This window comes from Rhipicephalus sanguineus, chromosome 6 (genome assembly GCF_013339695.2).
Source record: "Rhipicephalus sanguineus isolate Rsan-2018 chromosome 6, BIME_Rsan_1.4, whole genome shotgun sequence".
Taxonomy (NCBI): domain Eukaryota; kingdom Metazoa; phylum Arthropoda; class Arachnida; order Ixodida; family Ixodidae; genus Rhipicephalus; species Rhipicephalus sanguineus.
Window position 1 is genome coordinate 122396286 of NC_051181.1, and position 17403 is coordinate 122413688.

Consider the following 17403-nt stretch of genomic DNA (forward strand, 5'->3'; position numbering starts at 1 on the left):
GACAATTGTGACGTAGCTAGAAGCTTAGTGTCGCGGTCAGCGTGGCGCAGCGTCCGCTTAACTCTTTCGTTACCACGCCTATTCAAATCGATCACCGGTGATCGATGAAAAAAGCTGCCGATTTCGACGCGTTAAAAATTTTTCCCGTGCATGCTGCAGCATCTCGCGTTTAGTTCTGGGACTGCTCTTCTACAATCCGTTTAAATTTTCCCGCTCTGACGACGTTGCGATTTTTGACGGAGTTTTTCGCGAACGAATGCGCATGTGTTACTGGAAAGGGGGCGTGGCTGCCACACTAGGGAAAAAAATGCGCAGCTCATGTTTGTGCTCCGTTTATTATCAACATTTTGGTATCAAACGATTCCTAAGAAGCCAATTATCAAATTGTGTCGTCAGTTTTGCGAGGTAATAAATTTTGGCTGTGATAATTACATGAAAACGACACCTGCTACTCACTAGCGAGCTTTGCTTCCGAGTTTGCGCAATATTATTCAAATACAGCTCGTTTCTGAAGGTCCGTCGCGTCTCTAACGTGTTGATATGGCCTTTTTAGCCAGTTTGCAGCAGTTTTGGTTTCGTTTCTCTTTATCTATGCGAGAGGGGCGCATCGGGCGTTAGCGTCGGCGCGCGCGGCAATCTCTCGGCCGCTCCCATGGCGTCGTCAACCCGCGGGGCTGCGTCGCGGGAAAAACGTTCCGCTCGAAAGCGTGCTTAACCCGCTCACGAATTTAGTGAAGCTGAGTCGAGCTATGAGTCCGAAGACGACACCAGCTCATCTTCAAGCGCTGACAGCGACGATGCTTCGAGCCAGCCCGGGCCATCCTCAGCTGTGTACCTGTAAGTTTCGTTTTCGGCCTTGAGCGGTCTCGTCCGTCGGAAGCGCTTATCTGCCGATCTCGGTGCACGACCTTTGAGATGCCCTGGTTATCTGCAGGATACGCACAGCGCTTGGACAGGATGTGCTGCCGCCGGCAGCCAGGAAGCTTCAATTTTCACCAAGAAGGCCGCCCGGCGCGCATCTCGGCACGGCACACCGGAGCAGCGCAAAACGTTTCACGACGGCGCGCGATTTTTTTTTCCTGTTTTCAAAGAAACTCTTCAGAGAAACTCAGAGAAACTCTAATTTTGACCAGCTATCCTTCCGGTTGGAGCTCGCTCAACAGCTTCTCGAGGTGGATGCGGATGATGTTCCACGAGTGGAGCCTCCGCCAAAAAAAGTGCAGCACCACCACAAAAAGATGCCGAAAAAGAAAAACTGCCGCAAGTGCTATGAGGAACGAAAAGTTGAAAAAAAAATTGAACGTTCTTTGTGAAACCTGTGGCGTCCACCTGTGCTTCACGAAAACCAGAAACTGCTTCACCGCATGGCACGAGCGGTGAAGCAGTTTTCGGTCTGCAGTATTTTAGATCTGCGTGAAAAATGGCTTTATGCAGATTGTTTATTTTTCTTTTACAATATTCCTAGATCATTTTCCTTCAAAATGTATATTTTGAATTTTGTTTGTTCGTAATATTTTTGTAGATATTGTGTTTTGTTTGTACTGTTTTTCTCAAGTTCCTGCAAAAGTGGTAGATTTCAGATTTTTTATAAGTTTTCTAACATCTTTTTTGTTTTGAAACTTGTGTTATCTATAAAGAGCAATTCATTATGCACAATTTGGTGTGCTGCTATGTTACCTAGAGCATTATTTATACTAGCAATAAATTTCTTCCTCAGACCTATAAAAAATGGCCATTTTCATGCGGTAACGAAAGAGTTAAGGAAGAATAATTTTTTTAAGGCTTTCTCGGCTATGTTTTCTAGGTGCACTGTCCAACTGAGATCGGAAGTTATAGTCACACCAAGATATTTATACTGGCTTACATTTCGTAGCACGATGTTGTTGTAACCGTAATGGAAGGGTAGGCATGATTTCTTTTTTGTTACTTGCATGGCGACTGTTTTGTCAGAATTAATCACCATTTGCCAGTTAGAACACCATCGCACAACGTCGTTCAGGGCATCGTTCAGTTCAGTTTGGTCACTGGGGCTTTTAACCTGTTTGTACAATATGCAGTCATCTGCAAAAAGCCTAATGTTTGCGTTAATGTTGACTGTTAGATCGTTATGAATAGAAGAAATAATATCGGTGCCAAGACGGATCCCTGAGGAACACCGGACGTAACGTTTAATGTGTCAGAGACGTGATCACTGCAGTGTACAAATTGTTGGCGACCGGACAAATAGTTGGATATCCAACGGGTCACTGGCCCATCCCCGAGTTTGCAAACCAGCTGGAAAACTAGCTTTTCATGGGAAACCCGGTCGAACGCTTTTGAAAAATCCATAAAGATTATATCAATTTGGGAGTGTTGATTGATGGCTTCGGCCAGATCGTGAATTGTTTCAGCTAGTTGTGTTACGGTCGATAGGCCTCTCCGAAAACCGTGCTGGTTGGGGTGTAATAGGTTATTTTCTTCGACAAGCTTTGTAATGAATTTAAGGATAATGTGCTCGAGTAGCTTACAGCTAGTGCAAGTTAAGGAAATGGGCCTGTAGTTTGATGGAGTCGATTTGTCCCCAGATTTATGCACTGGGATTATTTTTGCAAGTTTCCATTCAGAGGGAATCTGCGAATCTTGAATAGATTTTGTAAATAGTAAGCGCAGGTACATACTAACCGGTTCCGCATACCGTTTGAGAAAAGCGTTCGGTATCCCATCTGGACCACAACTCTTTTTATCATCGAGGTTTAACAGCAGATTCAGTATACCGCTTTCAGTTATTTCCGGAGTTTCAGATAACTTCTTGTCGGTGGGTGGCCTAATCTCGGATGATGCACTAGTCCATTATCGATCGTAAAGACGGACTGAAAGTAGCGGTTGAAATTGTCTGCCTTATCTTTTGTGTCTATCGAGGGGGAGGCGTTTTGGCCACTGTGTTTGCCACTTACATAGCGCCAAAATTTTTCTGGCGAGGTTTTGATGAATTTTGCTAGCGTGGTACCAAAATAGTGAATTTTTGAAGAGCGTACTTTGCTTTTCAGTGTTCTTGATAAAGTGGCGATCTGAGCGGTGTAGCCAGCTCGTGAGCTAGACCTCCTAGCTTTCCTCAGCCTACTGATTTTACGTTTTATATGAATTATGTCGCGTGTGATCCAGGCATTATGCTTTCTTGTAATTTTTCGCTGTGTGGGGACAAAGTTCTCAATGCAATGAATGACACGTGCCTTGAATTGTAACCATATGTGATCCATTGATAAATTTTTGTCCATGCAAAGATCATAGAAGGCAAGAAATTCGTGATTAAGATATGTTATTATTGCTGCGTCGTCTGCTCTGTTGAAGGCAAGAACGTGTCTATCGGGGCTATGGATTCTAGAAAGACCAGATAGAGGCAGTGTGCATAGGACTGAGCTGTGATCAGATATTCCGTCTAAGATTTCGATGCGCGCCTGGTCTTCTGGAAAATGGTCACTAACGAGCACAACATCTAGAATAGAGCTGGATACGCCCTGTACACGTGTGGGGACGCGCACCAGCTGTTCGAGGTTAAAATTGAACAACATATCTAATATGACGTCATTTGCAGCACTTCGCACTTTTTTTGATGACCATTCTATTTCAGGCAGATTGAGATCTCCAGCCATGATGATCATACCACCCGTCACGTGATCGTGCATATAATCCAGAAGAAGTTCCAGATAACTTGCCTCAGCATTAGGTGGTCGGTAAATAACTCCAACAAATACACAGCCCTTTTTGCAGCTGCACCTTGCACCACACCGCTTCAATGCTAGGGTTGCCCGGTAAGACAGAGTAGCGCAATTCCTTCTTGAAAAAAAGTGCCACGCCCCCTCCTCTAGTCTCTCTATCTTTGCGCACAATCACATAACCTGGCGGCGTGACCTCATGGTCTAGGATGTCCGAGTACAGCCATGTTTCCGTGACAGCAACTATGTCAGGTTTAATTTCTAGAAGGAGAGCTTCGAATTGATCTACTTTATTTACAAGACTACGTGCGTTCACATTCAACAGGGTTACTTCTGTCGACTTCGAGTGACTCTTTTTTCTATGCCAACTTCGTTTTTTTTTCACTGCAATTATATCTTCTCGTTCACTATCCCAAGCAAAAAGTTGACCGTTGATTCGCACTTTATCGTGCACCAGTGACACCCTTTCTTGCCTGTCCCGGTGTTCTTTCGTTCGATCCCACAGTTTCTTTCTAATGTCCCGAGTATTACGAGAAAAGTCTTCACTGATAGAGAAACCTGAGCCCTTCAGCTTCGAACACTGTCTGAGGATTGAAACTTTGTCTCGATGATCGAGTAGTCTTAGAATAATGGGTCTGGGTCTAGATATATCAGCTGGCTTCTTTTTTCCTAGACGGTGGATTATTTCGATTCCCTTGGTTTTTATCTGTAGCACACCATCTAAAATCTTCTTTTCGACCAACTCGACAAGCATGTCTGGCGATTCATTTTGTTGCTCTTCAGCACCGTAAATGACAAGGTTGGACCGACGGCTCCGGTTTTCTAGATCATCCACTTTCATTTGCATAGCCTTTAGGTTTTTTTCTAAGTTAGATATTCGTTTATTGCACTCAGTGACCTGTTTTTCAAGGCCAGTTATCTTTTCAAGTTTTTTGTCAATCGCGTCAAGTCTGGTGTTTGTTACGGATTTTTCTTTCTTAATATCTTGAATGTCTCCTGCAATTTGCTTTAGCTGTTCGGCTATGGCGTCTAGTGCAGGGCCTGGGTTCAACTCAACATCTCCGCTCAACAGTAGCAACAAACGCAAGGAAACAATCAGTTTACAAAAGGCTTCACGAAGCGACCGTGGGCACGGCAGCAGAATTAGGCAGACATCGTTACTGCGCACATAATAGCACAAAATGATCATTATGAACAAACCATTTATTCTTGTAGAGCTAACAGTTATAGATATTCTAGAACTATTAGAAAACTATTACATTTATGAGTAGTCACTGAATAATAATAATAATATCTGGGGTTTAACGTCCCAAAACCACGATATGATTATGAGGGACGCCGTAGTGGAGGGCTCCAGAAATTTTGACCACCTGAGGTTCTTTAGAGTAGTCACTGAAGACCCAATCGAATGGAACACTATTTGATTCATTATGTTGAAGTTCCAATATCTGCACACCCATATCACCTTTTAGCATGCTAGGAAGAAACGTCGCTTAGCAACAACGAATCCTCAAGTTATCAACCATCTCTTTCTTATCAAGAAAGCTCGGCACCAAAGGGAATTTTTTTACAACACATCAGCAGCCAGAAATAGCACTCAGCTTGGCTTTAATGGGATACCCAGCTGTTACAACAAGCCGCAAAAATTCAGAGAACAAGAAATAAGTGCACCTTTTTCAACGTTCCAGACGATGGCAGAGTTGTCCACTGACCCAGACAGAAGGTAGATATTATCGGGCGACCAACAAATGTCGCAGACGTCATCGATGTGACCCCTGATGTGAAAAACAAAATGGGAAGTGTGAGCAAAGCTCAGCTACAATGCTTCTGCGCGTAGACAAGCCTCACCTCAGCACTTTCTGCGCAACCCAGTGTTCCTTGTTTTCTATCGTGTCGTCGAACACATCACCGGGATTTTTGTCAACTTGTTTCCAGATTATAACATTTGCATCTGCAACGAAATCCATGAGATGCACACGTAGACAGAGTGTTGATACAAAGCAAGGCTGGCTAGCTCAGTAGAGGTATTATTAGTATAAATAACACACACAAAAAAAAGATAGGAGGCAAGAACTAGTGATTGACTGTTGAAGTTAAGCGACAGCTTCCTGGTAGATCTGTTAAAATATGCTGCTGGCAAAAGGCGGTGAAACTCTTCTGATGGAACTCTGGAGACAATTGCCTAGTGGCCCGCTACTCCAGATGGACATGATGAAAAATTGAATTATACGCACGGTACATGTCACAGAGTCATAGCATGCACAAAACACACTAGAACATTCAACGAACTATGGCATGCCATTGAGACCAGTGTCTCTAACGAAGATTACGAGTGCCTCGCAAGCCATGCTGGCAGCATTACATCACGGGCCAAATACATGTTGCAGCTCAAAAGATGACAGTCGCGATAATGTGGTGAATAGGGATGTTCTAACATAAATAGGCTGCACTCTCTTGACTGGTTGATGCACTGAGGGGCATGGGGACCAGTTAAACTGGTTCCTGGATTGGCCCATGTTACAACTATATCAATACACTCTAAAGGCATGAGGTGCACCGAGACCGGCCCAACCAATCACCACCTTTAAATGGCCAAGTTAGCCCTTTCCCCACTTTGAACGAGTGCAGCCCATCCGCTTCATGGAAAAGCTTCTCGTCGCTATCAAAATGATTAAAATTGTCAGTGACGAAACCATTCTCAGAATGCTAAAAATTTCAACAGCATCCTTGTTCTTTTCTTTTTTAATGTTCATTATAAGCAGGTACCCTGCCTTTTTCCCATGATTAATTAACAATAAACTTCATTAAGCTAATTTCACTTTGCAAGTGTTTTAATTTTTTTTTCAACAGCAGGAAACTCACTTTTTTTAAGAGAACAATTCAACACAAACTTAAAAAAAAATTAACCATTTTAAGAAGAAAGCAGTTATAATATCAAAACAGTTACAAGGTTAAAGGGATCACATGATACTTTTTTAACATAGTCATGAAATGCTGCTAATTTGAAGTTGCAGCTCCTTCTAGGACACTTGTTCGGACAAAAGAAGAAAAAGCGCTACCTGCACCTCCGGTTACAGTTGACGTAGTATAAAAAAATTTGCGGCAGGGGATTCGCGAGGCAACAGACACTTGTAAAATCGTTTTACGATTACTCTTAAAGGGGTACTGACACAAAATTTCGCGGCCAGGATAGCCTGCGGGATCGATTCCCGTGAACATGCATATATCATCTGCAAAATATCAAAAGCAAACATTGCTTGGAAGGTATTTTAAATGAATTTTGAAGTTTGCCTGAGCAATCGACACCCTCGCGTTACTGACACCCTCAAAGGTGACCCTCGGTGACCCCCTACTTCCCTCACGTGACCACGCTGCAACAAGTTATGATGACGTCATAACCACCATTTTTTTTTGCTGCGTTTGCTGCAGCAGCCTACTTCTCGGCGGCTGCTCGCGAACCGCACAGAAGTGCATCACAGTTATGTGTGCTGACGTGATCGAGTGCTGCACCCACTAGGTGGCGATAGTTGCACCCGGAGGCTTATTGTTTCTGAAACCGAAACTGACACTGGTCGGTAATGAGGAGCCTGTAATTAATTATCTGTCGCGCGCTGCAGAAAACGATGTGCCGTGTTATCACTAACAGGACCCCAGCAACACAGTGCAGCAAAAAAACGCGAGGCCAAAATTTTCATGTCAGTACCCCTTAAAAACATGCTGTGAGGATCCTTTAAGGCGACAAAATACAGCCACCTGCACAAAGTGGAGAAGAGCTGAGAAAAATACTTTTCTGTTTTCCAAGTTCAGGTGGAAATGTATGTTGTCAGAAAAGACACAGCCTGCTTTGAACACACTGTTACTAATGAGTGTTTTTTGCAGCCTTTTCCGATCAATCCCTTTCTCCGTTGTTTGCAACAGGTCAATTCAATGCATACATGAAGGCTTAAAAAATAAAATAAATAATCCACGGCTCACCGTCATCTCCAGATGCAAGCAACTCGCCTGGAAGAGGAGAAAACAGGACGAAGGAGTGTACTAGAGCGCTTCACCAGAATCTGACAACTTGTGGGAAGCGAGGAAAACGCCGCTGCTCACCATTATTTGAGAATCGTACAGCGTTCACGGTCTTGGTGTGCCTGTTCAGGTCGGAGCGAAATTCGAGGCTGGTTTCCCCATTGTGGTGTACTATTACAAACCATATCTAAGTACAGGGAAGAACAGTAACAAACACCAGTTAATAATCAACCTTTGTTTTAATTTATATATGAAAAAAAAAACAAGGGAAAATAGGCTACGTTAGAGCCGGCTATCCCATCAACACGATATTAGTATTGAAGAAACACACAAAACCAAGAAAAAACTTGAAAGAATAAAAGAATATGACAAGAGAAAAATAATTAGAAACACTACGTACATATCTGGAGTATTAAGAAGAAGCCTGATCAAAACGGCTCGCGTAAAAAAGGCACAGAACAGGGTGAAAAAAATTTTAAGAAAGGGCAGTAATTATCAGTGATGAAGGTGAACACAATAGGCGGCTGATTACCGTATCGTAATCTATGACTTTCATATAATTTCGGGGGGAAAAAGATTACACATGTGCAGGGGAGAACGAAATAAGCGAAACCATATTTACTCACTAAAGATCGATAAGCTCTTGTAAACATACAATCGGCGACAAAACACTAGGCTAGGTAGGTGATTAATCGAGAAATGAGAACATGGGTATTGCGCCTTCGCGAGAGAAATAATTAAAAATGAGGGTGAAGGATCGCAGTGAGGCAGTATCGCTTTGATGGACGAGCAGTTTTAAGTGACGCGAGATGATGAAACGAGTTATCCGGTTGAAAAAGGATAAACGTACCATGACATGGGTGTCCGTACCACAGCTGGCCAGCCTACGGTGTTTGTCATTTGACGGCTGGAAGTCGATGCTCAAGATAGGATCTCGACTGTGCCAAGATATCTCCGGTACATGGCACTTCATTCCTGCAAGATCAATGCGAATTCCAGGGGGAGAAATAAACAACGCTTCATAGACAAGCAAATGCCCGCAAGTAAAGCTTCGAATACATGAACAAACTATGTAGCACGAGTACGCGCTTCGAAATACCGCCCGATCGGCTAAAGTGCGCGCAATTTCCAACGCAAAACACGAGCAGCGCAACGAGGGCATCGTTACGTCCTTTCGTTAAGCAATGATTAAGCCGAAGTTGTTCTCGTTTTAGAGAGTTTCAACGTAAAACTAAACAAACCTTATAAAACGGCGCCGACAAATCAGCATGAAAATCTGCGCAAACTACAAAGCGCGCCAACCGCGAGTTCCCGCAACAAAACGATTCGCCCCCTATCGGAATGACATTAACTCGTCGTGATTGAATAAAAAATGAAAACGCCGCTCAATTGTAATATTCATAAATGCTAAGAAAACTACAATTTCAGTTAATTAATTTATTTATTGTTCATATTATTTTAACCAACACTTAATTAGTAAGAGCATTGCCTCCGAGATAGTCGCGCCGTACTGCATGAAAAACGTCGTGCCGCTATCCGAATTTGTTGCAGTACTACGAATCACGCTTATAGAACATTTCATGCCGTGTTTCGGTTATTACAAGCAAGTCGTAGCAGATTTTATTTTTTCTACTTTTCTTTTAAGCTCCGAAGAAGTGCAAAACGTATATCTCAAAGGACATGTTTTTGTGTGCTTTAAGAGGTCAAATTACGTCACAGTCGCCATCTTCCATATGTTATCGCAAAAGCCGTCGCAAGTGGGATGAAGCCAAGTAGAGCCAAACCAAAGCGATCCGGTTTACGTTGCAGCGCAGCATTGCAGCAACAGCAGCAGTAAACAGTACGCAGTAAGCAGCTCATTTGATCTATTTAACGTTTCTGGCGAGGTACGTTCAGCTCGTAAAACAATGGTGTGCGAAAAGTGCGAGAAGAAGCTCGGCAAGGTGATCACCCCGGACCCGTGGAAAGCCGGCGCTCGAAACACCACCGAAGGTGGTGGCAGGATGATCAACGAAAACAAGGCCCTCACAGCGAAAAAGGCAAGGTTCACTCCTTACGGAAAATTCGCCGAGTGCCGCATCTGTCGCCAGAAAGTCCACCAGGTGGGCTCCAACTACTGCCAAGGGTGCGCCTACAAGAAAGGCATCTGCGCTATGTGCGGAAAAAAGATCCTCGAGACCAAGAACTACAGGCAGTCATCGACTTGAGATGTGTATTTGATCGCTACACTTCCAAGACTGGACCTTTTTGAATGCACCACCGTTCCATCAGCCTGCTTTTGTGATCCCATCGCTGAGCATAAAATGACGACAGGGGCTCGTCCGGTGTGTTGTTCCAAAGTTGTTTTATTCACATGTAAAACATATTTACAAAGGCGTTCACCCATGAACTGAGTCCTCCCCCCCCCCCCCTTCCCCATTTTTTATTCCTCACAGGCCTGTTGTGATCAAGCACGATCTGACAAAATAAGTTACACCTCTCTGTCGTTAAAGGCCTAGCTGTAGCTGTAATAAATAAATATGTACAAAAGCTATGTCGAGTTACCTCTGCAATTGCTTGGGCATCATGCTGTTTGTTGTGGCAGCTTTGCAAGTCCTGGCAAAAAAAAAAATATTCGCCGCAAGAAACGATAGGTAATCGCGCGTTCTAGCATTCGTCGCAGCAAACCAGCATGTATTTATTTTCGTAACCTCGAAAACGTCTGGCCAATTTGAATTGTGCGGCAGTTTCGCTTGTTCAGTTCTACGTTTGAAAGACTTTTTTTTCTGTGCACAATAATTGCAGCACTGGTGCACGAATCACAGCGATATTTCAGATGACTTGGCGTTTACTCGTAACGAAAAAGTTTTCCCCGGGTTGTACTATAACGGGTCAACAAGAATGCCCTTGTACGAGTTTGTTTCCCGTCTAAACTGCACACTGCTGGCGCTCGAATCTTTTCGCTGAAGCGGCATCGGATGTTTTATTTACAGTCATGTACTTGAGTTTCCAGAATCAATTAGAAATCCACATCACGTGTGGCAATGCTGCATTAGAAATTCACATTATCACCAGAACGCAAGATACTGACAGTGCGAAAAATGAACGAAGGACAAGCGAGGTGACACAGACAAAGTGCTGTGTCCCTCGCTTGTCCTTCGTTCATTTTTTGCGCTTTGCAATATCTTATGCATTGGAGTGCCAGCTAGCCTAAACCTTCACGCTGTCACCAGAGAGCAACAGCACTGCCACCCTTTCACAAGAACAGTGCCACTACACATTTCAGCAAGATTAGTTCTTGTCTGGTTATTTGCACAGACGATATGTACTCACAATTACTTGTTGAGAATGCAAGTACAGCATTTGCATTTAGAAAACAAGACATCATGCAATGCCGCCACTACGCAAGATTTGAACACAATAGAGTGTGCAGTTTACCGAGAATAGCCCTTTATATTGGGCTGCTCTATCAATTCAATATGCTGAACATGCTGAACATATTCCTAAAGAACTTCATACTGTTCTTAACAAAGCATGATTGCAGATCCTTCAATGGCTTAAAGGTGTCAGGTAAGCATGTAGAACATCTGCTGTCTGTGCCTGCGGAATAGAGCATGCTGGTCAAACCTGAAGATTTACATTCAAGCAACAGTACCATCACAAAACAATGCCTACATTTTCCATGTGGTACCACTCTTCCAAGTCCCAAGGACAAGAAAGTTGCACGAATAATAAGAAACTCACGAATCTGTCGGCAACAGAGGGCAGCACCGAAAACAACACGACTCCCTTTAGTAATACATCTCGCCACACCTCAGAAAAGGCAAGACGAAACAGTCGACTTTGTTCACGTCGTACGGTACATTTCTTGTACTCTACCGGATGTTCAACCAAAACACGTAAAACTACGAGTCGGCTCACTTTCAACGTCAAATTTCGGTACTACTACAAACGAATGATGGTATGACCAAGGTGGTTGCATCCTCGAAGATTAAAAAGAAAAGCAGATTCTCGGGTAAAACAACTTTCCCACGAAAATCAATGTACAGCATTCTCCTTGGCAACGTGACCGCCGCCACGAATGATGGTTCGTCCCGAAAGCCTAGAGTTGGAAGGGCGTGGGCGGCGCTTGGATAAAGAACCGGGCACACCTTCCCAGCACTTGAACGGTCCACCACAGGAGCGCGCACTGTTCGGAGACCACTACGCCGGCGCATGTGGCTAAGTCAGGCCATGTAGATGAACTCGTTGATGTTCTCCTCGTCCCTACGCATGTACTTGTGCTCTATCAGCCACTCAATTTGTTCCTTGATCATTTTCTTCGAAGGCAGGAACATGTTTTTCAGGATTTCCACCAGCTCTGTCTGCAGCTGGGCGTTGGTGATACGCTTGCGCATCTTCATGATTTTCACTATCGCTTCCTGAAAACAAACACACATAAGGAAATTGTAAGTGGTTAGGATTAGTTACAACGTGTAGCGTAGGGTCTCTAAATGTCCTTATTAAATTTATGCGCGAGTGGTTATGCTGCAACCAGAGTAAATCATTAGCACCGTAATGTAAACAAGGCACCTTGTACCTTCATGCAACATGGCTGTACGGAGTCCTAGAAAATAGCTGTAAAGTGCTTAAAATGTAGAAGTAGTACGGATGTCATTACTGTAGCGAACCACGCCATGAACATGGGAAATATGCATTGAAGTGATGACAAAGTCACATGGATTTAAAAGGACAAGTAACAAAAGTTTGTCAGCTGGTCTACAGCCTCGGTCAAATGATTGCTTGAGCACAATAAGTGCCACAGCAAATGATACTAACATCGCAACAACGGTTTTATCAAGAGTGTGTGCTGTGAATCTTTCAGACTAATTATGTGGAACATTGTAACTTTACTGAAAAAGCCTCAACTGGTATAAAAGGTGAAAAAAAAAAGCCACATCGGTTTTCTCGTGGGAATGTAAGTCGGATTGCTTGTGTCAAGTGGTGCAAGATAGTTTTCGGAAGAATCTTTTAGATTTGCCATCTATTCAGGATGATTCCTGCCAACTGCACAAGTTCCACGGCATACGTTATTGAAAACGGGGCTAAACTATGCAATAACTTGCCTCTCAATCTTTTCATCACTACCAGCCTTCATTTTTTTTACATAGATTGCAGAATATTTTGCAATCCAAGTTGTTACTGTGTAGCTAAATCCTAACTAAAGCTATAATGACTTCCTAGGCGATTTAGTGAAGTACAATTCAGGCTAACAGAAGCTGTGCTACATTATAAGCATCTTGTCAGCAATTTTTATTAGTATGATTTTGCAGTTAAGGTGCTTGCACAAAAAAGCAAACTGCGCTTGCATGAGCTCCTTGCAGAAATGATTATGCCACCATAAGTTAAAAGCTGCACTGCAGGAAAGTTTGCTTTACAATTAATAAAACGATCAATTGCATTCTGTACCTGAGTCCCCTGTAGTAAGCATATTGATAAGCAAAATGATACCACACTGTACAAAAAAAAAAAAACGAAATGACGTACTTGTGTTCTGAATATTCTCAGCTGAACTATACTTTCGTTATCATCTTCTTTGCTTTTTTCCGTCGATAGCTGCAGCCTTCCTATTAGGTTGACTTTGCCTCGCTTTTGAACTTTTCCATTTTTTCTGAAAGCCAGAGGGGGAAGATAATTAGAAACCGAGGATAGAACGAATCATGAATAACCGCTCGAGAACACATCATTCACAGCTTACATGACTCCGAATTCTTGATTCACCCAAAACTGGGTGCCGTCGTCAAAGTCCTTGGGCGACTTTGCCTCGACCCCACACAAGAGAACTTGCCGTTTCAGTTTGGGAAAGGCAACCAGAGACTGCAAAGGCAACTAAAATTAATGTCCTGAAGGCATAAGTATACAAAAATTTTTTCTAAAAATATTTTTCAGGACACTGCAGTAGTGCTACAAGCAAATGTGATGTGCATGCTCCTACACTAAGAAAATTGCATGCACATCACAAAGTGCATGCTCCTACACTAAGAAGCTTAATATAGTTCTTGTTTGGCAAGCTAAGGAGTGTTACCAAAACAAATATACTCACTTCTGCAACAGCATAGCTACTGGTATGATTTACAAATAGTGACAGTGGCCAGACAAAGTACTGTAACCAAACAAATTGCACGTAGCGGGCAAGCGCTTCTTTCAAGATACAGTCCAGAATCTTTGCTCCACGTTGGTCGATAGGGCTTAGTTCTCTCACCGCACGGAATTACTGAGACAGTCGGCTACTGTTTACATACTATGCCCACCACTGTGAGTGAATCTAGCAACTGGAAATTTGCTAAAGATCCATAAGTAGACTTCCTGCAAGCTCTTTTTTTTTTAATCAGATACTCTCATTGGCAGACTGGTTTTCTCACTCTAAGTGCACTCCCATTCCTCCTAATTCTAGCGAAGGTTCATGAGAACCCCGTAAGGTTTTCATAAATTGCCGCAGTTGTGTCATACCGCATGGTTATCCTACATGTGGTGATCGGGAAACCTGTCAGTGCGTACGCTCAGCAGCGTATGGAGAGAAACAAAAGAAAGACGCAGACTTGTGATGAATGGATACAGCAGTTTGCCATGTTGGCCTGTGGTCGAGGGTATATTTGCTTAGAAAATATTTTTTCTTGCGCATGCGCAAAAGGGTTCTCACAAATTATTCATTACAAAACTAAGCGCAAAACAGTAAGGTTGATGTGCACGGGGAATTGCACACTGAAAATGACACTATTAATGTGAACGTATCGATGCTTGCAACAGTGTGACAACACGCACCCAGAGCGTCCGCCGAAGTTCAGCATCTGGAAGTTCAGTGGCTAAGAGGAGGTTCTCAAATGAGATGCGCTCGTTAGGCCGCTCGTTCCAGGCAAACATGACGGCCATTTGGAACGTCGTCACATCTAAGTCAAACTTGCCTACTTGATTACAAAAGGTGATCTGGAGAAAAAGAAAACAATGCGAGATATTCTTACTGCTGTTAAAGTTCCTGACGGCATATTAGCGAACAAAAGCATACAGCATTTGGCAAGTGGATTCATTGTAGCAAGTGAATTAAAAAAATGGTGAGGAAAAGCTAAGGGGTAATCCAAATCACACACACACCACAGAGTCCAGATGACCACGCTTGCAGTCTTCAACTGCAATGATGCAGTAAATACTTCAAGAAGCTTACAGAGGCTCAATACTAAACCATTTAGAATGTTCACTGCATTATGCACAAAAACAATGTAAAAGAAAAACAGTGCAAAATGAAAAATATGTATTCTCTGTTATTACATTATGCCATGAAGTCTTGCTACCATGCTACCACTTCGCTCCCTTTCTTTCCCTCTATTTTTCGCCCTCAAGTTTTTCACAAACTCTTCAGAATGCTTGCATAATCATGACAAAAGTGGGCCAAGCTGGCTTGTCAGAGTGAAAAGTGCCTGATGAACTCTTTTAACTACAAGCTGCGAATTACAAACTACAAGCTGCAAACAACAAGCTTGGCCCAAGCTACTGAGTCAGATTCACTCACAACTTGACTCTTAAGATAGATGTCATGATGCACAAAACTACTAATTCAATCCATGAACTGAATGTGACATGCCACAGCAGTACTGAATCAAGCTGTGAGGAAACCAGTAGGCAACGCCCTCATTCACCGAACTGTTTTATTGCCATGGCAACCGAGCGCTTTGTCCTGAGCACTGAATCACAGATATGGTCTGTCCAGTACATAATTGCATGCAAATGGAGACCACTTGTGTCGGCGTTAGCCCTCTTGGAAGAAAGAACCAGGTAATTTAGTTCTACCTTGTTCTCTTAAATCAAAGCAAGCTACCATCAAGGCGCTGCAAATATACAATTATTGTTCTATTACAGTACGTAGGGAGGTAATTTTTAAAATATCGAATATATTTCTTGTATACTCTAACTTATTCAAATGGCCTTAGAATATTCATTCTTGTTTTATTGCATACAGCTTTCATTACAGATTATTATGATGTTCCAGTATTTTTTAATAATTCCCACAGTTTCAAACAGAATCTTGTTCACAACAAGGTACACGAAATGCTTGATATTTTAAAAGCTGCACATTGTACTGGAAATATCAATGCACATTTGAAATCGGTGCATAAATATACATAAGCTGTGAAAGTTTCGTAAAGATGTGCTAAAAAATAAAGAAATATGTTCCTAAAGCAGTGTCCCCCCTTAAAACAGCTCATTTACAAAAAACAAAACAAGAAAACCAGCCCATACATACCGTTCCATTGGACATGTGGTGATACCACTGGAGCTTTCGCCCACTGTGCTTCCGCCGGTAGAATTCTTCCACTTCGGGAATGAAGTCTTCTAGCTCGAGAGGTAGCGATACCTGAACACGCTCGCTGCCTCGAGCCCATGCACCGGCATTTAGAATTTTGATGTTGATCGAATCTGAAACGCAACAACACACAATGTCTTTGACAAGTATATAATCAACAGCGAAACATTTTATTTACTTTAATGAACATACGAGATCGTACCCATGAAGTAGGGCAAAATATGGAAAATCTGGAGGACTGGTAGAGATTTATGGCTAGCTATGCCATTGCAACCATGAAGCTGAAGTATGTCTACCCAATGCCCCACTCTAAAATTCGCTTATCAACAAATATTGCCCTTGCGGCCCATGTTGTTCCTGGCAACGAGTTTCGTTGTCTAGGATATAATTTTTGACAATGGCAAGTAATGCTTACTTGCAGTAGGAAAAAAAAAAAAAACACCTGTGTGCCTCGTTACGCATTTGAACGAAGCAATAGGCGGAAGTGTGTTCTTACTGCCACTCTCACGAGAATGTAAGGTCACACATGTGCACTTCTCTGCAGCTGCATAAAACAAATTTCTCAAAGCCATCTTCATTCTATGTTGGTAGCTCGGCACACCACGAAATAACTTGTTAAAACTTGAACTTGCAGATGAACTCACAAAACAAATAAGCAGCGAACACATACCGTAAAAACCCGCGTATAGCCCGGGGTTTTTTTCTAGATTTTAGGGTGCGAAATTTCGGCCCCGTACTATATGCGGGTCCCAAGAATTTTCGGCCCAAATTCAGTTTCGGTTTCGGCATAGCGCGGTGCTATCATCATCATCAGCTGTCTGCGCGCTTCTGCGCTAGGTAGTGTTAGCGGCGTTAGTCTTAACTGGTCAGTTGGTCAGTGGCCTTGCTTCAACTTGGTGCCCATAACGACGGCCTCGATTTTGCTCCTGTGATTTTACGCCATGTCAGGACCGCGCAGGCAGTACTCTGCTGCTTTTAAAAGAAAAGTTATCGCTGCTGCCGAAACCGTCGGCAACTGTGCCGCGGAGCGGCAGTTCGGAGTCAACGAGCGGAGCATTCGCGGTTGGCGGAAGCAGAGGAAGCCCTCTTTGCATGCAGCGGCCAGCGAAAAGTTTCCGCGGACCAAAAATGGAGCATTTCCTGACGTGGAACGAGAACTCACAGACTGTGCGGGAGCAGCGAGCTGCACATCTCGCTGTCAACATCGAGCTGCTACAAGCGAAGGCAGGGAGATCGCTCGACAAAGGCATTCAGCGGAGGATTCAAAGCGAGCAAGCATTGGGTGTCTCGCTTCATGCGCCGCGCTGGGTTCTCCCTACGTCGGCGTACGTCGATCTCCCAGAAGCTACAGAGAGCTACGAAGAGCACCTCGGGCTTTTCAAA

General features: G+C 43.3%; 2 protein-coding genes across 2 annotated transcripts in view; one reads left to right on the forward strand and one right to left on the reverse strand.

Annotated features, from left to right (window-relative positions):
* LOC119396305 (cullin-5-like) overlaps positions 1-17403 on the reverse strand; it is a 63203-nt gene that overhangs the window by 24633 nt on the left and 21167 nt on the right.
* LOC119396310 (cysteine-rich PDZ-binding protein) lies at positions 9463-9979 on the forward strand. Its single transcript, XM_037663467.2, has one exon. The coding sequence runs from the start codon at positions 9614-9616 to the stop codon at positions 9911-9913; it is 300 nt and encodes a 99-aa protein (XP_037519395.1). The 5' UTR covers positions 9463-9613; the 3' UTR covers positions 9914-9979.

Coding starts and splice junctions, on each gene's coding strand:
- LOC119396310 (XM_037663467.2), top strand. CDS start 9,614: ATGGTGTGCGAAAAGTGCGAGAAGAAGCTCGGCAAGGTGATCACCCCG.